Genomic DNA, 25,511 nt, shown 5'->3' on the forward strand with positions numbered 1-25,511 from the left:
TACACATGTATGTTGTATGTGTGCTTTTGGGACAGTCCCATTCTAGCCAAGACTGGCCTTAAATGAAGCAATCTTCCTTTCCCAGTCTCCCACACGTTGGGATTTCAGGTGTTAGCCACCACACTGTGCTCGTCTGTTTTTGAGTCAGGATATTGACATACATCCTATGCTGGTGTTGAACTTGAGGTCCTCTGCCTCAGTGTCCTCAAATATTACAGGCACGTGCCAGTATACACATACATACATACACACACACTTTTTTTTGTGAGCTAGTGTCTCATTATGTTCTCTGGATGGCCTGGAATTTGCTATTAGGATATTCTATAATTTATGTACATACGCATGTACGTATTTGTGTACATATATGTAGTGCCCAGAAGAGAACAGAAAGGGACATCAGATCTCCTGGAACTGGAGTTATGGATGGTTGTGAGCCACCGTGTGGGTTCTAGTAACCAAACCCTGGTCCTCTGCAAGAGCAGCAAGTGCTCTTAATTGCTGAGCCATCTCTCCAGTCCCACTTATTTTTTTAAATTTTAAATTTTTTCTTAAGTGATTTAATTTTTTTATTGGTATGTATGTGTGTCTTGGTGCCAATACCCATGGAAGCCAGAGGTGTCACATCACCTGGATGGAGCTCAAGTGAGCAGTCCTGGAAATTGAACTTGGGTCCGCGACAAGAGCACCAAGTGCTTTTATCAATGAGTAACCTCTCTAGCTCCTAGGATATACCTTTTTTAAAAAATGCGCAAAATACAACTTTAAAATAAAGCTATCTGAAAGCGGGTTTCGAGAGAAGGATCTTCATTTGCTCTTTGAGCTTCCCAATACAGAAAAAGCAGTCCACGTAGGCGGAAAGCACCGGGGTCCTGTGCTGTAGCCCTGTCTGCCACTCACTAGCACACGGCACCATCCCTTCAATGAGTTCCAGTGTGACAGGCCACCTACACTCAGTTCCCAAGAGGAAACTGCGCATCCAGACTGAGGAGAAACTTGGCAATTATGCCACACCAGATCTTCAGTCAGTCAAGGGCAGCTGGTAGAGGCAGGTGATGCTGGCCCAGCCTTAGGAGGGAAAGAGAATGCTTAGGGAGGCAGTGAGGCCACAGGCACATCTGTGCAGGTGGAAATAACCATAGTGGGTCAGACAGAGATCTAGTTCTTGCCTCCTAATCTCAGGAAGCATATTCACAAGTTTAGACAGAGAAAAGGCCTGTCAGTTCCGTGGCTAGCACATTACCCTGGGAGAATGCTTCTATGATGGTAAAATATGCCAGACCTCTATTTGTGCAAAGCAAGACAAAGGCCAGCCACAGGACATTCAGCAGGTTGAGAGATGCCACAAGCCTGCCGATCTGCAGAGTCCCTACTGCCTTCACACTGTGCAGCTGGAGTTGTGTGGCCTGCATGGACCTTTAAGCTTAAAAACGGAGTTAAACTGACGCTAGTCCATCTTCTGTTGCTACCTGGCAGCTCAGGCATCACTAATAACCATGGAGGAGTTGTACCTGGTCCAGTATTAAGATGTAAGGGTTCAATGTCAATGTTCTTTAAGAAAAGAGCTCTGTTAATTACACAGGCACCCTCATTAACCATTTGTTGGTATTTTCCATAAAAAAAAGCACCGAAGAGTGAACTAGTACCACAGAGTAGGTATTTACCAAGATCCTATGCAACCTGCTAGAATTCAGTCAATTCCAGGATGCAAGGCTTACAGCATCACCACAGTGCCAGAGGTGAGTAAGTCTAGGCAAGGAGATGCATAGCTGACAGGAGGGTCTGTTGTGGCTTCTGCTGAGGCAGCTTTATGGTAGCCATTCTTGTCTCATTTCAATCCATGCAAAAGACACATACCATCCATGAAAGTGAGGTACGTCCTTCATGGTACGATAAAATCCAACAACAAGAATGCTTACGACACACCATCAAAAAACTGCCAATCATGCCGGGCGGTGGTGGCGCACGCCTTTAATCCCAGCACTCGGGAGGCAGAGGCAGGCGGATCTCTGTGAGTTCGAGACCAGCCTGGTCTACAAGAGCTAGTTCCAGGACAGGCTCCAAAACCACAGAGAAACCCTGTCTCGAAAAACCAAAAAAAAAAAAAAAAAACCAAAAAAAAAAAAAAAAAAACCAAAAAAAAAAACAACAAAAAAAACCCTGCCAATCACAAAGACCATTTAAAGGAAAGCAAAAATACATTGTGTATATTCCAAAGGTGTCCACTGCTATCTGAGTGCCAATCCCCAGGGTCATTCAACTTGGCTGCAGCATCTCAATCAGGTCGAGAAAATCATCTCACATTGATCTGTTTGGGGCTATTTAATTACCATTCTCCCCATTGGCGAAACTGTGCACTGCAGAACCCTGAGCACAACCTGGAGCCAGCCACACTTCAGGTCACAGGTGAGCCTTCCTTTTTTGGCTTTTTTCTTCTGGAAGCCAGTGGTAGCAACTGCTCATCCTGGCCTCTGGGCTTGTCTCACTCTGCCTGCCACGTTTCTGCACAGGCCACCCAACAGCACCATCTCCTCTCCCTGGCACATCCCTTCTCAGGTAGGCAGGTTAGTCTTCCTTTATGTCCAGAGGTGCATGTGGCCTTTTGCTACACAAAAGCCTATCTTTGTTATCTCCATTGAGGGACGCCTTAAGGGAGAATCCTGGGTTACAATGCTGTTTCCAGAACCTAGTTTGATGCCCAGCAACACATAACAGCCACTTTGGAAATGTGTTGGCTGGTTAAGGTTTTAGGCTGCATGTTGGCCACAGTTTTAGACTGTCCCATCATTCTGCCCAATAGATCTTCATATGACAATTTGGTTGAGCTCTTGCTTAGAAATCTGTAAGTAATCTCACTGACTTGTACAGCTTGAAGTGCAACTCTGTGATGGCATATCCAGAACCAAATGCAGCCTGTGACCTGGACTGCACACCAGACTGTGCAGGGTTTTTGTTTTTTTTTTCGAGATAGAGTTTCTCTGTAGCTTTGGTGCCTGTCCTGGAATGAACTCGCTCTATAGACCAGGCTGGCCTCAAACTCCCAGAGATCCATCTGCCTCTGCCTCCCAAGTGCTAGGATTAAAGGCGTGTGCCACCACCATCTGGCTTGGCACAGTTCTTAAGAACACACTTTGCATTCACTCATGTTCACTCTGTCTGGTTACATCCCACTGTCCTTTGAGGCCCAATTCAGTAGTATCCTCCCGGGCCCCAGCCCCTGGTTTCTGCCTTGCCGCTGTCAGCTTCATGTGTCTGGGTTCAAGACACATTGTCACTAAGGCATCTAATGTGTTAGCGCTTTTTCGTTCTGTAAACAAATTGTGACTTTTATCATCCCTGCTTGTTACCAAGGAACAGCGTCCTTCCCTGGCTCTACCCTGGAGCTAGGATCCCTTGGAGGGTAGAAATGAGGCACAGTCACTTTTCTATAATCCACCATAGGGTAGGAAACAAAGACTTGTTATATATGTGACCATTTTGGTCAACCCCCAAAGTGGGATTAACTGGCAGGAGGATAATTAAAGCAGGCAATCAAAATGTGGTTTCCAGCAAAGTGGGATTAGAACAAAACACGATGAGCTGACCCTGATGGGTATTGCTGTCCTACAACACGGCTGCTGAACATCACGTGTCACTGGGCCCACATGCCAGGCTGCTCCAGTACTCTGAAAGGTGTAGGGGCTCCATAAGTCTCACAGACACCTCCTGAGATAAGAGTGCATGCCTCCAGGGTATGTGGTCACCGTGATCTTGTACAATCTTGCAGCTCTTAGTTCAGAACACTTGCCAGAGAATAGAGAGGATCTGATAGACGCCTACGTAGCAGAAGCCTAAAGGCCTCAACATCCAGCAACACTGCTTGCTTGCTGCTCTGCATTAACAGGGTCTGTACAGCTAGCAGGACCATGTTTCCTTTGATGAGAGTCACAGGAAGAACCCGGAGAAAGTCTTCAATAGGCAGGTGTTGGGATTTGTTTTATACACTAAAGCACGGAGCCAAAGAAGTCAGCATGGGATTCACACATGACGTTTGTGTCCTAAAACTGGCAATGGGCTTGGGGACCAGCCTTGGGCCAGGTCATACAGATGTCCTTGTGGGCATAAGTCACAAGATAACATGGCAGCAGACCCTATGCTGCCCTCTGCCCAGTGCTGTGTATAGCGCATGCCTGAATAAATAATTCCCTTCTTCAACTGAACACCACAGCCACCACTCCTTTGTCTGGTCGTGTCCTGGGAGGTACAGTCTTAGACCAGACAGGCAGGTTCTCCTGCCTGCCCACAATAGCACACAACCCACCAGGAGAAACTGGATGCAGCAAGCATCTGAGCACAGTCCTCGGGTTAAGCTGGCCCCACGGCCAGATGGTAAGTAGGGATCTTTTGCCTTATAGCTACCCACCTGTGGGAACCAGGAAAGACCCACCTTCAGATGAGACAGCCTTCCTGACACCCAGACTTGGGCCTGTGAGACAACGAGCTAGGAAACCATGGGGCTGAACCCTGATTCCTGACAGAAACAACCCCAAACATAAACTGGGTATGTTTGAAGCAGCCACATTTGTAGGATTTGTCACATGTTATAGAAAATGAATACAAATGGTTTTCATTAAAAGGACAGAATTTCAATTTTAAGGAATTTTTAGAAATTTGTCTAAATTCTCCAACTAGATGCATAAGTGGAAGCTGTTTCCCCCATCAGTCATTCAGATGTTACAAATTTCACTTAAAAATCTATTAAAATGAGTTATGAAACAAACTTAGGCCCTTTGTTCTATAAAAGAGGATTTAAAACTTATTCCTTTAATATTAAGGATATCCATTAGTCCTTTATCCCATTTTAAAGATGTGTGTAATAAACAACCATCCCGAGGCACAAAGGAAAAGCACAGAAAGGATATTCTCTGAACGGGAGGATCTGGGCTTGGACGTGATCTTCGCAGACCTGGCGCAGCTGCTTGTAGAGTGTCGGGGAGACTTTGTGAGAACAAAGGTTTTCAACAGCCTACAACAGAGGGAGAGGGTGATTGGTCAGATGTCACTGAGTACTTCAGTGACCTACAAGCAATCCCGGAACTATGGGTGCTTCCCGCACTTGTGCCAGCATCATGGCAATGGCCACCACTAAGGGGCTCGGACTGAAGCTGTGCTACACTTGTTATCCTCAGCACTTGGGAGGCCCGGCACCTCAAGTATCCAGCTCTGCCCAGTTCAGTGCTTCTGTATCAGGCCGCACAGCAGGACCAGGATTCTAAAGCAGGTTTGGAGCTTACGGCCATTTTCTGATTCTCCAGGCTGAGGTAGGACACACATTTATTTATCCTGCTCAGAATTCCTGCTCATGCATGGTAGGGACTCCACCTACCGTGAGTAGAGGGTGTGGGCATTTAAAAGAGCCACTCCAGAGAAGTAAGATTTAGTCTAACAATCAAAGGTGGGATGTGGTAGATTTTGGATTTAGCTTGTACCAGTTCACAGTTGTTACTCATATCAATCCATTCCTAAAAAAATACTGCTCATATAGCCCCAAGGGTCACTCCTCACAGCGGACTACTTCTGTCCCAGACTAACAGACTGTGGCTGGGTCAGAGCACCGGATGCCGATAAGTGTGGGCTGTGGTGTCGAGTGCTGTCTGTCCACTTGCTCTCAAGCATCACCTGCATGTGCTTATGCTACTGAACAATGTCTCCTATGGCCCTGTCTAGTCCCCTCAGGTGAAGAATGAAATGAGGGACGGCAGGCAGCTGTAGGCTTCCTAAATTCAAATTCACACAGAGGTTCTTGGGCTGGAGCTGAAGTCACGGGAAATAGGAGCAAGAAATCATGGACCGTGTCACTAACTCACTGACAAAAAGGACTCAAGGGAAACAAGCCCAACTGCCTGGCAAGCCCTCAGGAAACTGCCACACACACCTAGTTACATCTGAGCCCAGCCATGACAAAGAGATATACCAATGTGGCAGGGTGGGGCCCCAGGATGACTCTGAACTCATAGCAGAAGACCAGCAAGGAATGCTGCCCAGACCCAGCAGCTCAGGACTGGTGACACTTTCTGGGGCAAGGATGGTCACACCACAGGCTTGCTGTCTCCTACCTCCCCTCCTCACCCCATTCCACCTGGAACAGTGCTGGGATACTGGACCTCACTAGATGCCCACCTGAGTGACAATGTAGAATGAAATCAGGACTCAAATGCAGGCAACAGGAAACTCAGAAGCCTGTAAGGAGACATGCACCTACCACAGTCCTCCAGATCTATTTAGCCGGGCGATGGTGGCACACGCCTTTACTGCCAGCACGTGGAGGCAAGGCAGGTGGATCTCTATGAGTTTGAGTTGAGGCCAGCCTGGTCTACAAGAGCTAGTTCGAGGACAGGCTCCAAAGTTACAGAGAAACCTTGTATCAGAAAACCAAAAAAAGAAAAAAAAGAAAAAAGATTGAGGAAAGAGCTAAAGACACACAGCTACTGAGTGCTGAGCAGGGCTGCTAGACGAGGGCAGGTTCTGGTGGTCAGAGAGGGTAGATTCTCTGCTTCTGTACTGAATTTACTCTATACTAATGCAGGATTTCATCAAAGTGGTAATAGAGCAATACTGATCTGTTGTGGGATATTTGATCACACGGTGATGCCCTGAGACTGTGTTAATAAAGTTAACCTTGAATCGGGGCTGAGCCAGTGAGTCGCTGACAAGAACCAGTCAGAAAGTATACAGAGGACCAGTATACGGACAGAGAGGCACGGGAAGGAAAGACAGGGACTTGAGGATTCTTGGGCTTTTTGGATGTCCTTTTTACTCTCGGAATTGTGGAGAGAAGGGGTCAGCTGGTCGCTCTTCTGCCATTTCTTTGTTCTACAAGGTTTTTACCCCAATATCTGACTCCTGAGTCTTTATTGGTAATAGAATACCTTAGATAAAAACAACACTGATCTGTCCACCATTTCCAGGGCTTTCCACACTAGTTTTAGCCAATCCTATCACTTACTTCTACACAAAATTATGCTGCTTCCTCCTTCATTAACAGCCCTGTTGTGTGACCTGGACTCTCCCTGAAACCTAGGTCACTCTGAGGAATTTGTTCTCAAGTTGTGCTCAACACTGGGCCTTCCTCTAATGGCTCCTGGAAATAATGTCGTGCACTAGGATGACCAAAGAACAAAACTCCAGTACAAAAGCCACAGATGAATGTTCTTCTGAGTGGTTCAGACTCAGGTCTTCAGAAGCAAAGCAGAGATCTGCATCCTTAAAATAGCCCCACCCAGAGGAGGAAGACAGAGGGTGGGAAGCCCGGAGATTTCCTCATCATGAACTGACAGACGGAATCCAAGGAGAAAACCTGAGCAAACAAGTTGCTGAGCATAGAGCATAACCAATGGGTTTCTGTGTCTACACTGGACTTTAAAAGTAAACATTTCCAGACTCTGGTAAAAACTGATGCTCGCATTGCAGCTAAGATTCTGAGGCAGAGCATGAAGCACAGCTGGAACTAAACACAGAGGAGCAGGTGAGCAACCGCTGGCTCAAGGCCCAAGTTGTCCCTTGGCTCTGCTTCAGTAGCACTTCTCTACAGAGGCCCAAGGATGGGATGGAGCGGCTTGGAATGTGTGAGGTCTCACCCTCAGACGCATCACTGCATGTGGTATGGAAAAGTTCTTACACTGCTAGGGCAGCTAAAACTGGACAGTGCAGTGTCTAGGTAACAGGACAGTAGCTTCAGTAGCAACATACATTTTATCAAACAAAACTTCTGAGTATTTAGGTACTTGGTGTAGTTCTTGCTCCTGGTCAAAATACCCCCCCCCCCAAAAAAAACCCAGACAAAACACAAAGCATGTTGGTGTCTTGAGCACCAAAACCCAGACAAAGCACAACAAGCATACTGAGGCCTTCGACAGTGACTAGAGGTTGGTGATCCAGCTTCCCACCCAGTTTCCAGGCTGCAAGCAGGACCCTGAGTCAGGAGATGAGGGCCTGCAGCGGAGATAAAGTCTCCCAATATGCAACAAAGGGGAGGAAACTACAAATGTCAAGAAAAGAACCATCTAGAAGGGTAGAGGAAACAGTGCCAGAGTTCACACGGAGCCTAGAACAACTGGAAGCCACAGTCAGGGTCCTAGGAAGCTCCGCTTCAGAGTTGGGGTCTTGGATACAGCATTGCTCTGGTCTGGCCTAACTGATCCTAAAAGGAAGACTTAAAAAGGCCAGATGGTCTCCAAATACTTTATTAATAAAGTATATAAAAATATCTGGCATATCAGAATTTATAATGTTGAACATCCAGTCAAAGATTATCAGATTCTCCTTAATGGGATCAACCAGAACCAAAACACAGAGTTTGCAGGTCAGGAAGAAACAGTCATCTAAGAGAGTCTATGTGTCCAAAGATGAAGCAGAGCTTCAAAAAGCCTTCAGAATGACCCCAACTGCGCCTGTAGGAAGAAGACAAAGTGTGTGGGAAACTCACACCAGTGGCAGCAATAGTAGTGGAGGCATGACTGGGCTAGACTCTGAAGACAAGAGGGCTGGTAGTCTCAGGGAGACTTGGAACAATCACTGTGCACTTAAAATCTTTCCATGAAGAAAACCGAGATGGAGATGGCTCAGCAGTCAGAAGTTGCCCTTTCAGAGGACCCAGGTTTGACATCCAGCACCCACGTAGCAATTCACAACTGTCTGTAGCCTCAGTTCTAGATGTGACACCTTCTGTCCTGTGGGCACTAGGTTTGGAATGTGGTACCCAGACATGCATGCAGGAAAAACATCCACACACATAAAGTGGTAACAATGATGGTGATGCTAATGAGAACAGAGTGGCTCCATGAGGGAATGCCCTCAAACGTCTAAGGAAAGAAATGCTACCAACTGTATATAAGGGAGACTCATTTCAAACCCAAAAAGCCATCATTACTTTGACACGCAAACTGATCAAAGTTGTAGTAGGGAAATTATCCAGTAAGACAATTTTACAAGACATTAACAACTCAACCCAGCACATAAAAAGACCACAGAACTGGGCACAGTGGCAGACACTTTAATTCCAGCAGCACTCAGGAGGCAGAGGCAGGAGGATCCTCTGGGAGTTTGAGGCTAGCCTAGCCTACATAGTGAGTAGCCAGTCAAGGCTACATAGTGAGACTATGTCTCAAACAAACAAAACAAACAAAAACCCATTTCAGCCAAGTAAGATATAGCCCAAACATAGAAGACTGTTTTTATACTCAAAAGGGGGGGGAGGTGATAATGAACATAACTGACAAACTAAGAGACAAAACCCACATGATCCCTCAATAGATGCAGAAACATACTTTCATCAACCCAGGAGCAGAAAGGACCCGCCTATGTGGTAGCACTACACTCAACAGAGGGAAAATAAACATTCCTGAGACCCAGAGCAAGACAAGTGCCCTGCTTTCTTACTTCTAACCACTGTCCTAGAGGCTCTTGCCAGTACAGCAAGACAAAGCAAAGAAATAATAGACACAAAATTTAGAAAAGAAAAAGCTTTCTAGTTACATATGATCATCTGGGCAGAAGACCAAATGGGAATCTACAAAAAAGCTAGAAACAAACAAGGTTGTCAAGTTAGAAAGACAACTTCAATATACAAAAATCAACAGTGTTCCTCTATAACAGTGAAAATCACAAATCAGAATTTAAGTTAAAAAATCCATAAAAAGTTTGTAACATCTGTATAACCGAAACAAGAAACATTGCTGAGAAATATTTAAAAAGCCCAAACAGAGTGTTCTCTATCATTAAGGCTGAGTCTGTTCTCTCTAACCGATCTAATAGTCACCAGAATCCCAATCAAAACCTTCGCTGGCTTCTTGGAAGAAGCCAGAAAACAGATTCTAAGATTCCTAAAGACAGAGGACCAAGAACAGCTGAAACGACCATGGGAACGCAAGGCGGAGCCAGCCCTTTCTGATTTAACACCTCGTTACACCCACTCTTAGATGGACAGCTGGTCTTGTCTTTGAGAAAGTCAGTCAGGCAACAACGTGCCCAGCACCTGGACATTTATAGGAACAACACTGAATGTAGATTTATATCTTACAATACACACAAAAGTCCACAAGATCTAAATGCAAAATTTTTAACTCTAAATGTCTACTAGGGAAATATAAGATCTTAGATTAGGACAAAGATCTGTTTTTTTTGAGACAGGGTCTCATGTAGCTTGCCTAGAGCTGGCTAGTAGAAGAGGCTGACCTTGAATTCCTGAATCTCTTCTGCCAAGTGGGGGCTGGGTTTACAGGAGTGTGCTACTATTCCCAGCTATGGCAAAATTTTATTTTCTTATTTTTTTAGGCAGATACTAAAATCTCAACCTAAAAGAACAGCTGAAACACTAGACTTCACAATTTAAATCACTGTTCTTAAAAGGACATATATCTAAAAGTTAAGGGGTAAATTATGAACTAGAAGAAAATATATGCAACTTGTATCTGGAAGAATCCATACTAAATCCACACTCAGTAACAGGAAAATAATCTAAAAAAATGAAGCTGGACATACTGGCTTATGTCTGTTAACAAAAGAATTTGGGAGGTTGAAGCAGAAAAGTTATACATTTGAAGCCAGAGTAGGCTACATAGTGAGATAAAAAGGGAGGGAGAGGAGAGGAGGCAGTCAAGCAGACAAAAGGTTTGAATAGTTAACTTCAAAAAAGGGTACAGAATATAACAATAAATATATGAAAAGATGCCTAATATCAGTAGAACTGTAAATTAAACCACAGGTAAAGCCGACAGCACCAAATGCTGGTGAGAATGTGGAGCAAACAGGACTTCATACTACTGGCAGGGTGCAAAACGGTCCAGCCACTTTGAAAAGCAGCCAGTTTCTTAAGAAGTGAAACACACGTCTTCTTAACATCTCTGAGATAGTTTCCTGAGAGGAATGAGAACTCATGCCCACAGCGGCTTTGCTGGCAATGTTTCCCACTGGGCACCCAAAGGTCCTTTACCTGATGAATATGCCAATTGTACTATATCCACACTAATCAGGAATAAAAACAACAAGCACTTGGGGGATGTACAGCGGGGTCTGAGAGAGGAGAACTGGGGGTTGGTGAAGGGAGGAAGGGGACAGGGAAAGTGATGTACTTCTATTCAAGTAATAACACATTTAAAAAATTTTAAAAAACAAAACACCAAACTGTTAGCACCACATGTAAACTGCAAACTGGTATTCTAAGTAAGAGCCAGACAGCAAAGAAGACAAACGCATGATTCCTTTAGATAGAAATGGCAGAGAAATGACTGCGGGGATGGGGTGGGGAATGCAAAGGGCTGCAGTTCTCTGTGGGGGATGGAAACAGTCTATATGGGTTGGGCAGCAAAACAACTGCATATTAGGCCATTAAGATCTACTAGCACAACAAGTATGTTAGTGTAAGTCTGTAACCACAGGAGGAATACCTTGAGTTTGGGACAGCCTGCGCTATACAAAATAAAACCAGTCAACTTCCCCTCCCCCTAAAAGAACCTACTGGAGTACAAGTTATATATAAATTATACTTCAAGAAAGCTTATTTAAAAAATTTATTAGGGGCATGGTGGTACATTCAACCAAGTGGGAAGCCGAGGCAGGAAGATTGCTGTAAGTTACAGACAAGGCATGAATACAAAGCTAGTAACTAAGTCAGCTAGCACCATGTAGCAAAACTCTCAAAAACAAAGGGGGTTGGGTAGAGGCCTGGAGAGATGACTCAGTAGTCAGAGTACTTGAGGGCCTGAGGCTGGTTCCTAGCACCTACATCAAGAGGCTCACAACCACCTAAACTTCCGGCCTCCAGTCCCTCAACCCCCATTCATACACACAGACACATGCTTAAAAACAAAATCTTAAAACCCTTTCCCTCAATAAACAATCAACTCACAAACCCAAGACAAGGAACAGCCACATGCATCAATCTATCACTACAGGCCGGTTGTCCCGCATTCAAAATGCTTGGGACCAGCAGTGCTTTGGATTAGATTTTTTTCTTCTCATTTGATAATTGAATATGCATAATGAAGTAGTTGGGAAATGGGACTCAAGTCTAAACATAAAATTAATTCATATCTCATATAACTTGAACACAATTTGAAGGACTATTTTAATTTTTTTTATCGTGTGTATGCATGATGCATATGCGTGGGTGCTTGTGCCACGGCAAGTCTGGCAGCCAGAGGTCATCTCCAGTTTTCTCCTATCTGTTTGAGGGTTCTGAGGTTCGAACACTGGCTGCCAAGCTTGTTCGGCAAGAGCTTTACCCACTGCATCATCTCATCAGCCCCAGCTTGAAGCAATTTTATACAAAAGTTTTAGCGTATATTGTATTCTGTCTGAGACCAATCAGACGGGGTCAGCTGGGGATCTTTTTCCATATGTGAGCTAAGTTTTGGACTGGGAGTGCTCGAAATGTAATATTTTTTTTCTCCAGTACTATTGCTTACTTTTCTTTTTGTACTTTATGTAACTTTAAATACGTTCACTTTGTAACCTGGATAAAACGAACTGGCAAGTTCATGACTCTAGTGTAGTTAATTATATGCTTTATAGTTACCTATAGCAGACTATTTAGCGAGAATTATTGTAGAAAACCATGATAGGAAAGTCTGCTTGAAACAGCAAAATGTACTTCTGATGATTTCTTTTCCTGATGTAGCCACTGCCCCTCTTTCAATTAAAAATACGGGACTTCCTGCAAACCTTATTTGCAACAATTAAACCACAAAACAGTGTGTGAGTGGGGGGGGCGACACAGGGACCTTACTAGCAAGTGGAGCCGTACTGGGTTTTATGTGCAACAATCTGTCATTCTGATAACACTCAAGACTGCTGGAGCCCTGTGGCTCTGGGCCCCCGACACCTCCTTTCTTCTGGTGATGGGAAAACTTAGACCTCCTAAGCATCCTGATGTAAGCCTCAACACAGCACTAATCCAGGGTGGCGATCCATAAAACACCTGCTGACCGAGGGCTCCGCGGCTCGTCCCCCTCACCCCCGGGGGAAGGCTCGGGCCGCAGCTTGTCCCCCCCACCGCTCCCGGCAGACAGGCAGGCCTCCCTAGCGTCGGCGACCGTGGCTGCGGGAGGAGGAAAACAGCCTGGTGCTCGCAGGCCCTCGCCGCCGCTCACCTGGTACAGCTCCTCCAGGTTGTACCTGATGGATGTGCTGCTCTGGATGGCCTTGACCGCTTCGTGAAGCTTCCGCCACGTGTCCTGAGTGTAGTTGTCAGGCAGCCGCGGCCTGTCTGTGGGGAGAGAGGGTCAACGGCCGCGCGGGGACAAGACAGGCCGGGGCACCGAGGCAGGGCCCCGCACGGCCAGCCAGGAGGTGCGGGATCAGGGCCAGCTGGGGCGCGGGGACGTGGCGGAGCAGGAGGTGCAGGGAAAAGTCAGGCTGGAGCGCCGGAACAGGACAGTGCGGGAACAAGGCGGGCCGGGGCGCGGGGACAGGGCCGGCTGGGCAGCCCCAGAAGGCCCTGTCCGAGCGCGCGACCTGCCGGCCGCCCCGTTCGCTCCTCACCGGAGCGCACCCACCTCGGAAGTTCTTGATGACCAGCTTCCTGGAGCCGCCCGCGCCCCCCGGCTTGGCAGGGCCACCGGCCAACGCCGCGGGCTTGGTGAGGCCGTTGGTGCGGCCCATGAGACCCGAGACGCTGCCCTTCCGCGGGCCCTCGTCCGCCATGGCTGGGCCGGACGCCGCCCCGCCCCGCGCCGCCCGGCTCCTCCTCCTGCCCTGCGCCCCGGCCGTGCGCGCCCGGCTCCTCCTCCTCCTGTCGGGCTCCGCCCGTGAGCGCTCGGCTCCTCCTCCTCCTCCTGCCGCTCGGGGCCCCGGTCGCGCGCGCGCCCGAGGCCCAACCGCCGCGGCGCGCACCGGAACGAGCCGGCTCGGGCGCGCGGACTCCGCCCAGCGAGGGCTCCGGAGTTCGCGGCCGCGCAGGGAGGGTTCGGGGCCCGCGGACGTTCTACGACGAATGCTCACGAGAGGGCGCCGTAACACCCCGCACCGGGTGCCAGGGAGCTTGCTGTTGAACGTCACGTCTAGGGCTGGGGACGAGCACCACATCATCCCCTTGCCTCTGGGGCAACGCCATACCTAGGGCTCAGGAATGCTCCGTGACTCCGCACGCCGAGGGCTGGGGAGCGGGCTACTCCACACCCATTGCTCTGGGGTGGCCCAGTGAGGGGTGCGGGAGGACTCGGGGACATCGCCAGTGAGGGCTAGGAGTGCGCGGGGACGTGTTTCCGAGTGGGGTCCGGACTTTCCGTGTGCTTGAGGGTGTGGGAGCCAGGAGCCTCTCTGCACAGTGAGGATCGAGGATTGGGTTACCCTCATCCAGGCAGGGGTGAGGGGCACGGGGAGTCACATAAGACGTGATCGGGGACACTTTCCCAAGTCGGTTGGGACTCCTCCACGTCAGTTCTCCGTCCTCGCGCGCGCCCCTGCCGGAGCTGAGCCGCCCTAAAGTGACCGCACCCCGGGCACTGACAGCTCCGCTCAGCTGGCACCACCGGTTCTGGAACCCACGTGCAGGAAATACAGCGTGGGGACAAGAAACGGAGACGGACCTGCGCCGGAAGTGAGGTACTTAACGCCCGCGGATGCTGTTATGGCGCACATCACCATTAATCAGTACCTCCAGCAGGTGGGTTTCGCCCGGGATCCTCTCTTCCTGGCCATGGGGATGGGTCCTGGGGCAGGGTCGGACCAGACTGGAGGCTAGCGGGGGGGGTGGTGGTGGTGGTGTCTGTGGCAGCCTTTGAGACGAGGAGAGTCTGTTGCTTGCGACCGGCCGCAGGCCTTGCTCAAGCTGTAAGTGCTTCCCGCTGGATCTGGGACAGAGGAGGCTTCCTGGTGAAGGTAGCAAAATCGGGGCCACTTGTAAAAGCGGTTGTCGGTGTAGCACTGTCTGCACGAAGCACATTGTGTCTTAAGAGAGGTGTCACTCAAGGCTTCCGAATGGCACAGCTGGGCTGAGGGTTGAGTTTGCGCTTTCTGCACAAACCTAGGACAGAGAGGTTTGATCCCACTCACTATTCAACACGCCTGGTACAAGGGACAGCCAAGTGGGGAAGTCTGATGAACATCTCAGCTCGTGACACTGCTGCTCATGGATGTTTATGAGTCTTAGTTTTGCACTTAGCTCCATTATCAAGGCCTCTGTTTTCTGTTTCAAATACCTCATTAGCTAGAACCCTAGGGACGCTTGGGAACAAATACTGCAATTTGAGCCTATATGCTCAGAAGGGAAGAGACCTGGTTAATTGTGGAAGTTGCTGGTGTCACCTGTAGCTGTCTCCTGGTTGTCAGTCACAGCATGCCATACCTCCCTAATGGCCCGCGTGGTAGAGGCCTTTCTTTCTCTTTTTTCTCTGAGACAGGGTTTCTCTGTATAGCAGCTCTGGCTGTCGTGGAACTCATTCTGTAGACCAGGCTGGCCTCGAACTCACAGAGATCCACCTGCCTCTGCCTCCTGAGTGCTGGATTAAAGGCGTGCACCAGCACTACCTGGCAAGGTTGTTCTTTCTTAATCATAGGGAATGACATCCATCAGCATACTTGTGCTAGTTCCTAGATGCCCCAGTTCCTTAGGGGTATTACAGTGGCAGGAGTGTCTGCACGTTTCAGAGAGAAACGCCGAGCTTGAGGAATTTACCCCTTACAACAAGGAATAAGAAGGTCTACTTTGTCCAGGGTCAAACCAGAAGGAAATTTTACTCCATTTTCCCAGGTTAGTAAGTATAAAACACATCTAAGTCAGGGCCCACAACTACAGGCATCAAGAACAAGGATATTCCCTACAACTACAATATATTTAGTAGCCTGAGAAACTTACCATCAATGCACATTTTGTTTTTCTTTTCTTTTCTTTTCTTTTCTTTTCTTTCTTTCTTTCTTTCTTTTTTTTTTTGAGACAGAGTTTCCCTGTAGCTTTGGAACCTGTCTTGGAGCTAACTCTTGTAGACTAAGCTGGCCTTGAACTCACAGAGATCCGCCTGCTTCTTCCACCTGAGTGCTGGGATTAAAGGTGTGTGCTGCCATGCCCAGTGGTCTACAAATTTTCTAATATAGAACTCTTATTTAATTTTCTACTCTCCTGCAAATTGTTCCTTAGGAATTGTTCTTTTGGATCTGGAGTGCACCCATGCTGTATTCTTCTTCTTTAAGATTTATTTATTTATATGTGTACAGTGTTCTATCTGCAGGCCAGAAGAGGGTACCAGATCTCATTATGGATGGTTGTGAGAGTTGAATTCAGGACCTCCAGAAGAGCAGGTCCACACTACATGTCATATGTTCTTACTCTGGCTAATGTGCTTCCGTGAGCTTCCTGTCCTCCACACACTTTTGTAGAGGTGGTTTGTCCTCACTGACAGCCCTCTCCTAAGCCAGGTACTCTCTCAGTTGGCCAGAATATGATTTCCTATTCTCCTTTCTGGACTGGTTTGTTTTTTATGTAGGACTGATCTTTGGGGCTTATGCATCTGGGAAAGTGTTTATCATTGTGTCACATCCCATCCCTCTTTGTATGTGTGTCTGCAATTAGTTTCAGTTAAGAAATAATTTCTGGGCTGGAGAGGTGGCTCAGTGGTTAAGAACACTTGCTGCTCTTGCGGACCTAAGTGTGATTTCCAGCACCCATAAGGCAGCTCATAAAATAATCTTTTTTATTGTTGGTTTTTTCGAGACAGGCTTTCTTTGTGCAGCTCTGGCTGTCCTGGAACTCACTCTGTAAACCAGGATGGATTTAAACTCAGAAATTTGCCTGCCTCTGCCTCCTGAATACTGGGATTAAAGGCATGTGCCACAACTGCCCAGCTAAAATAAATAATCTTTAAAAACTAAATATTAAAAAATTGTTTCTTATGCTCTTTCTTTAAAAACCATATGGATTTATATGTAATGTATGTATGTATGTATCTCTATATAGTCCTAGCTGTTCTGGTACTCACTGTGTAGACCAGGCTGTTCTTGAACATACAGAGATTTTCCTCTCTCTGCCTCCCATGTGCTGCCACACCCAGCATACATTAGGGATTATTTTTAATATATTGTCATCATTGTTAATCTTTTTGAAGCTCAAAATTACCATGAGCGGCTTCTACTGGTTTCTGTGGCTTTTGAACCTAACCCTGTTCCTTCTTGGGCTTTTTTGGGGTCACATATTTTCCAAGCTCACCTAAGCTCTCCTGTCCCAGCTCAGGAGTCAACCCTTTCTCCAAGGGGGTTTGCTTCCTGTCAGTGAGGAGTGGAACTTAGAAAAGATGCCTGGTGCCAGCTCTGCTTGTTGCTCTATGGTTTCAGTGCATAGAAGGAATGGGTACAATTTGTTTGTTTAATGTGTGCTGTTTTAAGGAATTGTGGGTTTTAAGGGCAGATGGTACCCCCTGTGGACTGCTATGGAGGACCTGAGAAGACCTGGTCAGGGGAGATGTCTCCTGAGATGCCTGAAGCAAACTCCTCGATGTGCCAGCTGAGGGCATTGTACATAGGCGCTTGCTTAGAGTGTGAGTTCATGATCCAGTGGTGTCTAACGTAAAAGGATGCAGTGTTTGTGTTAGCACTGGTAAAGCACTTATGGCAGGCGGATGGGGGCCAGGGATAAAATATCCATGGAGTGGCCAGACCCCCAAAAATAACACTGGGGACTAAACCCGGGACTTGCATATGCTAGCAAATACCTCTCCCCTGAGCTTCTTCCCCAGCTCCTTACTTTCTTACCCACCCCTAACTTCCTTATGGTTTTTTTTTTGTTGTTGTTGTTTTTGTTTTTCGAGACAGGGTTTCTCTGTGGCTAACTTCCTTATGTTGTTACTGAGGCAGGACTCAGACAGGACACTCTTATATTGAGTCTGGGCCTGAGTGCAGGATCCTGTAGAGTTGATCCAGGTGCTAGTGAAGTTGTACTTGAGGTTTTAGACACAGCTTAGGTGACTTCATCCTCCATCTCCAATGTCACTGCAAAGGAGGTTACTGGGATGTGAACAGACCTAGAGGACTGCTCCCTGCCCAACATCTACACTGTTCATTACATGGACCTGATACCTGGACCCCAGGGACCACTGTGCTCCTAGCACCTACAGCCATCAGGAGTGTGCTTCTGTTTCATGATGTGTGCTCCAGTTCTGAAGCTTCAACCACCCGTAGATCTCCTGTGGAAAGAACTCTGGAGGCCTTGGAGACCTGAGAGTCATGTTCAAGTGTGACAAGTAGCCACCATCCTTGGTACTGACTAGGACAAGGCTCCTTACGAGGCTCTTTATGAGGGTTCCAGTGGGAAGGATGATGAAAGGACACGTCTTCATCTTTGTGCCTCATAGAAGGCCAGTGTCCTTGAGACCTTTAGAGGGGCCTCTCTGGAACTCTGGCCCTCCTCTTTTCTTGTTCTAAGAAGACTCCATTTTGAAATGAAGTTTTTTTTTTATTCCTTTACATTTTGATTATTCTGGCCTCTTTCTAGAAGGAGGGAACAGCTTCTGTGGTATGCAATGCATTGCTCAGGTCCTCTGAGAATGGATGCTTGCCTGCCTGCTCAGGTTTCCCCCTCAACTTGTTTCAGGTGTATGAGGCCATTGATACCAGAGATGGAGCGTCCTGTGCAGAGCTGGTGTCTTTCAAGCACCCTCATGTTGCAAACCCACGGCTCCAGGTAGGTGATAGACAAGCCCATGGTGTCTAGAGAGAGGTGAGGGAGGCTCCAGGTATGTGATAGACAAGGCCATGGTGTCTAGAGAGAGGTGAGGCTGGCTGCGAACCCACGGCTCCAGGTAGGTGGTAAACAAGCCCATGGTTTCTAGAGAGAGGTGAGGGAGGCTGGCTCTCAGTCAGGAAGGGCTATGAGAGAGATGTGAGGCAGTTAGTTTTCCATGGAAGTTTAAGTAAAAGGAAACTAATATTACCACTCCCATGTGAAAATTTCAAATTTCTTTATGATTACTGTAATCCCATTTTACCTACTGAGCACTGTACCTCATACTCCTATATTTGATCCCCGTGTAGATTAGGGTTAATGTCAGTAACATTATCAGTGTCACTAGGGAAGATGCCATAGAACTTAGACCTTGTCCATATACAACTGCCCTGGAGACTAGAGCCAGCAAGCAATCCCACCAAGTTCCCACTTGGAATCAAGATCCCTCCTAGAGACTAGAGCTGTATGCTGGTTAAGTGTTGTCTTGGTGGCCTCCCTGCCACAATGGTGCAGGTGACTGAGCCTGCAGAGGGTTGGCAAAGCCTTTCATAGAACACATTTGTCAGCCCTGCTTTGAGAATATGAGCATTTTCCATTTGTAGTTTTCGTATTGTATAGACAGTGTTTCCTGTAGACTGAGTGGATATTTTATAGAGTTCTATTTCTGTACTGATGCCCTTTATGATATTAAAGTATGTTCCTGTGGGAGCAGAGTTCTTCGGGAGGAAAACAGTGACTAGACCCAGCATCCTAATCAAGGTCGTCCATCCTCAGGGTGTCCTGTGTGGTTCTGATGAATAGCATTAAGAGCTGTTGTCCTAAGAAGTAAGTCCAGGGACTTGTAGAGAGCCCAGCCCACTTGGCCACGGCACAGTAAGAGAACGCTCTGTACTTGCTGCCGTTCTTGTTCTTCTGAGGCGGCAGGGGCTTGTGTGTGTGACAACTAGGTCTGTCTGTCTGGACAGCGCTGTACTAACCTTCCACCTGATAGGTCCATGCTAGCAGCTAACATCCAAGTAATTTTTTTTTTCATGAGAAACTGAAATGATAATTTTGTTTCTTTCTGAGTTTTTTTGTCGTTGTTGTTTTGTTTTAGTTAAATCTTAAACTTACTTATTTTTGTATGTATATATTTGGGCATGCATGTACCGTGGTGTGTGTGAAGGTCAGAGAACAATTTATGGGAGTTGGTTCTTCCCTTCTACATGTGGGTCCTGGGCATTGAGCTAAGCTCTCAGGCTCAGCACGGTGGTTTCCTGACGCCAGCACTTTTCCTTCCCACCTTTACTCTAAGTGTGTGCGTGTTTATTACACCTGTGAGGATGCCTGTCATTCATCTTGCTCTCGTTTACTATTAGTCTGAAAAACAACAGATAGAAAATACATCTGTACATACACAATACATTTACACACCGAGAGAGAGAGAGATTGATTCAGTAGGAAGTTGGGTCATGTGGTTATAAAGGCCGAGAAGACCCTTGCATGACCTGCCATCTTCAGCTAGATGCCTGTGGGTAAACCCAAGCTCTGCCTGAGATGTCACAGTGTCTCAGCTCAGGAGGCAGTCAGGAGCCAGAAGAGTGTATGGTTTTGTTTTTTTGTTTGTTTTTGTTTTTTGTGTTTTTTGGTACTCTTCAGCACTTCATCAGGTTGGTAGGTGTCCATCCTGCTATACAGGGGAGTCACCAGTTCCGGACCTGTTTCTTGTAGAAACATCCTCCAGGCACGCAGAGGTCATATTCATTCCGGGTACTTGGGCAGTCCAGGTGACATGTAAAATTCATCTGCTTAGGTGTGCTCAAATTGTCTGGATTTCACCATGTGAGCCCCTAGCCCAGGACACCTGTTCCCTCAGGAAGTTGTGTAGTAACTCTTCACATGGCGTGGTCACTAACTTGTTGGCCTTATTTACAGTTGGAACTGTACTCCTGTTTTATTGAAGGCCTTCTTGGCTGACTGACTAGCTGTTAAGAGAGCCCATGAGCTGGCCGGTTGCTGAGCAAGTGTGGTGCCCTGAGTTTCCTCCCAGAGCCCAGTGGTGGGAAGTCTTCCTGTGACCTGTATGTGTGCCATGGCATATATGGGCCCATACAGGCCCACATCAGTCGCCTATGCACACCAAATAAAATAAAAATAAGTAAAAAATAAAAAAATTAAAATAAAATAAAATAAAAATAAGTATGTCTGAAAGTGCCTAGCATGTTTTGTAGCCTGCAGCGAACAACTGAATTTTATTCTTGGGCTTGTTGGTTTTTTTTGAAATACAGATATTGGGGAGCAATGAGCCCTCCCCGTAGATGTGCCTGACTGAAGTATTTCTTGAGGCTGTGAAGTTCTAAAAGTGATCATCTAAAGTTCTTTGCGTATACTGCTGCCTTTCATGCCACTAACTTTACCTTTCTCCTATGGACTAGATGGCCTCTCCAGAAGAGAAATGCCAGCAAGTTCTGGAGCCCCCGTATGACGAAATGTTTGCAGCTCACTTAAGGTAACCCGTTGGCAGCAGGAAAGCCAGGCTCACAGCTGCGTGCCTGTAACACGCCACTGGACCACTCGGATTCTTCCGTGCATCATTATTTGCCTTGAGCAGTGAATAATTAACTTGGAAAAGTGGACAAGTGTGTCCTATGCCTCTGTATCACCCTTGGTGTGTCTGCTGGCTGGGCTGTCTTTTGTTAGTCAGCTGCAGTGCCTACCGGAGGCCTTGCTTTTCTCATGGAAATAATGTGGTTTTTACTATCTTTGCTTTGTAGGGAAAAAATCTGAGTTAAGCAAAACAAACAGAAACTTCTCTTTATTTACACAATATGTCGGCTGCTTTCACTGCAGCGTGTCAGGCGGTTTAGACAGAACTTTAGATCCTAAAGCCCTGTGTGCAGGACTGTTCTCTGACTGCATGCCTGTTGTATTTCCGAGCAAGCTGGGCCAGGCCTTTGGAAAAGTTGTGGTGTTGTTATATTCCTTGCAACAATAGGTGCACCTCACTGGGCAATGGTGGCGTACTCCTTTAATCTCAGCACTCGGGGCAGAGGCAGGCGGAGCTCTGTGAATTTGAGCCAGCCTGGTCTATAAGAGCTAGTTCCAGGACAGGCTCCAAAGCTACAGAGAAACCCTGTCTTGAAAAACCAAAAATAAAATAAAAAAAAAGTGCACCTCTGCTTTCCTAGCAGTGTGCTTTCCACGGTGTGGTTCTGGATTTGGTGATGAGCTGGCTCTAGCTGCCAGCCGGAACCTGGACGGAATGTCTTTGGAGGCCCACCGACAGTGTGGAGCACCAGGCATGCAGCGTCAGTCACGCTTGTCGCTGGTCCCTTAGAACATCTGAACTATTTCCTGTTCTGGGACTCAGCAGACAGTGTCAGAGCTTTGTGTGGGATTTCCCCTCATACCGACTGCTGTCATTCAAATGGTCGTCTGTGTTCCCTCCATCTGTGGTTCTCTGCCAAGCAAAAATGCCTTCCAGGAGCAGTAGAGAGTGACTGAGGTGTGTGGTAGAATGTGTTCTGGGCTAATATGTACCTGTTCTTCAGCCTCTGATGTCTTTTCCAGGTGTACCTATGCTGTGGGGAATCACGACTTCATAGAGGCCTACAAGTGCCAGACCGTGATAGTCCAATATCCTTTACCCCGTGAGTTACTAGCAGTGGGTTACTGAGGTTCACAGTCTTGAAACACTGGACCAGTTCAAACCTTCAACTAAAAAGGAACTACAATATTTTGGAAGAGAAACTCATTTTAACTGTTTTTGCTTGGGTGTCTAAGTGTAGTCTGGCTTTTATGACTCACCCAGTTGCTTATCTAATAAGGAAGTACACTGGTTAACATATTGGATTTTATTTATTTCTATTATATAAGGTTACATGAGGTTATTTTTAATGCAAACATATTTACTTTGAGGACATTTCCTCCTATTCCACTACCCCATTTTCTTAGGGTTTCTATTGCTGTGAAGAGACACCAGGACCATGGCAACTCTTATAAAGAAAAACATTTAATTGAGGTGGTGGCTTACAGTTTCAGAGGTTTAGTTCTTTATCATCATGGCAGTGGGCAGGCAGGTGTGGTGCTAGCTACATCATGATCAGAAGGCAATGGGAAGTGTTTCAGACACTGGACAATGTCTTGAACAAAGGAAACCTCAAAGCCTGCCCCCACAGTGACACACTTCCTTCAACAAGACCACACCTCCCAATAGTGCCACTTCCTATGCGATTATGGCAGGCAATTGCATTCAGACCACCACACTTGCCCTTTCTTTCCTGCCCCTCCCGTGGTCTCCTTGATTTCACAGACAGTTCCCTTCTACACTAATGTCATCAGTATACATGGAGGGTGGGCTTTATTTAATGTGGCTAAGAACTCAGTTGGTGCTTGTGTGTGGCATGTGTGCACACGAGCTTGTAGGTATCTGTGCATGCACATGTGAGGTCAGAAGCCAGAGGAGCATGTCAAGTCTTCTCTCAGTCTGCCTCACTGTCTTGAGACAGGGTCTCTCCCTGAACTTGAAGCTTGCTGTTGACAAGCTAACTGGCCAGCATGCTTTTAGGCTCTCCTTGTCTCAGTCTCCCAGTGTGGGGGTTATGGGCACGCATAGCTGTTCCCGGCTTTCTGTGTGGTTGCCTGGGATATTGACCCCAGTTCTCATGCTTGCAGCAGAAGCACTCTTCTTCCCCCGAGTCACCCCTAGCTTCAAGAATAATGTTTTCATTTTGTTTTGAGACTGTAGCTCTGGCTGGCCTGGAAACTCACTGTGTAAACCAGGCTGGCCTTTGAACTCACAGAGATCCACCTCTTTCTGCCTCCCACATACTGAGATTAAAAACATGCACTGCCATGTCCAGCCAATAATAATGTTTTGGCAATACCATGTATGTATGAAGATGCCATAGTGAAACCTACACGTTATTGTGCATACTAACCTAAAGACTTGATTAAGAGTAGGATGTTTTTTAAGTGTGCCTACAGGAACTGGTTAAGTCTTAGAGGCCCGTAACTCAGCCTAGATGGAGAGATGTGGACTCAGATACATGCATTGCCCGTGTTTCATGTGCTCAGTGAAGAGTGTTATTTAAACATCAGCTTCTGTAGTGATTCATATCAGTGAGCAGGCTGAGGATTTGTAGATCTCTGGATTTTAGTTTGCTTTTGAAAACTGCTGTGTTTAAATATACTCACAAGAGAATGCTACTAGCCAAATTTCCCTAGAATTTAAGAATTTTAGTGTTGGTGAAATAAACCTTATGCTATAGATTCTTGAGGACTTAAATGTAGTTTATGATCTGTGAACTCAGGGAAACGCGTAAGTACAAATAGAAAAGAGAAGACTTATAACGGGTTTGCGGACATGGCTTAGTTTTTAATGTGCTTGCCCTGTAGGTATGGGAACTTGAGTGGGATCCCCAGCACCCACAAAAAAGCGGGAGTGGTGGTGTGTGCTTGTAATCTCATCTCTGTGGGCCTGGAGACAGACAGATCCCTGGGGCTCACTAGCTAGTCTAATTGATGAGTGAGAGTCTCTCTCAAGAAGGGGGCCAGCCTGAGGAATGTCGCCTATAGTTGACATCTAACCACTGCACACATATGCACACAGACTTACACACACCCACACACGCATGCATGTACATATACACACAATCTTTTTTTCTTTCTTTTTTTTTTTTTTTGGCGGAGGTGAGCAGGGTCTAACCATGGAGGCTGGCCTGAAACTTTCTTCTCCCAAGTGCTAGCTAGCATCAAAGGAGTGCCACATTGCCTGGTTTATATGAGCAACCTTATAATAAAGCTTGTTTCAGAGGTCTGTCTGAAGTGAATGCATTGCGTCTACGCGGCTGCCAATGCATGGATATTGTAGTGTTTTCTGCCTTCAGGATTTTCCTGCTGTTGTGACATAGTCATCTAAAGAACACACTTTACCCCTAGTCTGTTTCTTACTGAGTGCAGTGTTACTTCATTTTTGCTTGTCATGTCATCCTTAATACAGTACGTCATTCCTGCGGGCATTCCAGGCTCACAAAGAAGAAAACTGGTAAGCATGAACAGAAGTAGCCAGAGATTAGTAAATGATGTCGGTGTGGGCTGGGTGTGGTCTGGGGTTAGATGGGAATGGCCAAGCAGACAGGTTATGTACAATGTTTTTGTCGAAAGTGCTACTTCAGTAATTCTGTTACAGAAACATTTAAGTACTATTTTTCCTTTCATTTGCCAGTTTTTAACTTCTGGTTTTAAACGTTGGTTAAATGCACACTATAGTTCCTTTGGATTATTTTAAATTTCTTGAAAACTAACTTTAAGATTTATTAGCAAACTAGGAAAATGTTTAAATTTTGTTTACACTATAGTAGCTTTCACAGACAACCAACCCAGCCCTTTCCTTCAGCAGTTGTTTCCTTCAGTGCTGGGGCTTGAACTAGGTCCTTACGTGTGCTAGCAAGCATTCTGCCACTTAGTTATATTCCTACATCGTTTTAAGCTATTTTTGAGACAGGGTCTCTTCTGCCTTAGGTTAGTCTCGATCTCACTATAGTGGAGGATGACTGAACTTAACCCCATTGCTTTGATGCTGGCACTGCAGGCGTGTGCCACTGCACCATTCATACGGTGCTGGGGATCTAACCCAGGCCTTGTGCGTGCGAGGCAAGTGCTCTACTTACTGAGCTACATCCATAGCCCCAGTTTTTGAGGGGCAGTTACGGGAGAACTTTGAAGCAGGGTCTTCCTTTGTACTTTAGGCTGGCCTGGCAGTTTCCATTCTCCTGTCTCAACCTCCAAATGTGCGTCTTTATATCGGATGCACTTTTTCTGCTTTTCTCTTTCTTTCTTTCTTTCT

At 46.7% G+C, this 25,511-nt stretch overlaps 2 protein-coding genes across 2 annotated transcripts in view; one reads left to right on the forward strand and one right to left on the reverse strand.

Annotated features, from left to right (window-relative positions):
• The window catches only part of Cul4a (cullin 4A), a 39,348-nt gene extending 25,649 nt beyond the window's left edge, over nucleotides 1–13,699 (reverse strand). The window contains exons 1-3 of the mRNA XM_005366268.2: nucleotides 13,530–13,699; nucleotides 13,125–13,240; nucleotides 4,899–5,002 (exon numbers count right to left, since the gene is read on the reverse strand). Coding sequence (XP_005366325.1) covers nucleotides 4,899–5,002; nucleotides 13,125–13,240; nucleotides 13,530–13,677 — 368 coding nt within the window. The 5' untranslated portion in view covers nucleotides 13,678–13,699. The remainder of the gene's footprint in view (nucleotides 1–4,898; nucleotides 5,003–13,124; nucleotides 13,241–13,529) is intronic.
• A 221-nt stretch (nucleotides 13,700–13,920) lies between these two features.
• Pcid2 (PCI domain containing 2) overlaps nucleotides 13,921–25,511 on the forward strand; it is a 21,313-nt gene continuing 9,722 nt past the window's right edge. The window contains exons 1-5 of the mRNA XM_005366269.2: nucleotides 13,921–14,638; nucleotides 18,554–18,643; nucleotides 21,100–21,173; nucleotides 22,235–22,300; nucleotides 24,669–24,710. Coding sequence (XP_005366326.1) covers nucleotides 14,603–14,638; nucleotides 18,554–18,643; nucleotides 21,100–21,173; nucleotides 22,235–22,300; nucleotides 24,669–24,710 — 308 coding nt within the window. The 5' untranslated portion in view covers nucleotides 13,921–14,602. The remainder of the gene's footprint in view (nucleotides 14,639–18,553; nucleotides 18,644–21,099; nucleotides 21,174–22,234; nucleotides 22,301–24,668; nucleotides 24,711–25,511) is intronic.

This window comes from Microtus ochrogaster, unplaced genomic scaffold (genome assembly GCF_000317375.1).
Source record: "Microtus ochrogaster isolate Prairie Vole_2 unplaced genomic scaffold, MicOch1.0 UNK7, whole genome shotgun sequence".
In the NCBI taxonomy this organism is placed as follows: Eukaryota; Metazoa; Chordata; class Mammalia; order Rodentia; family Cricetidae; genus Microtus; species Microtus ochrogaster.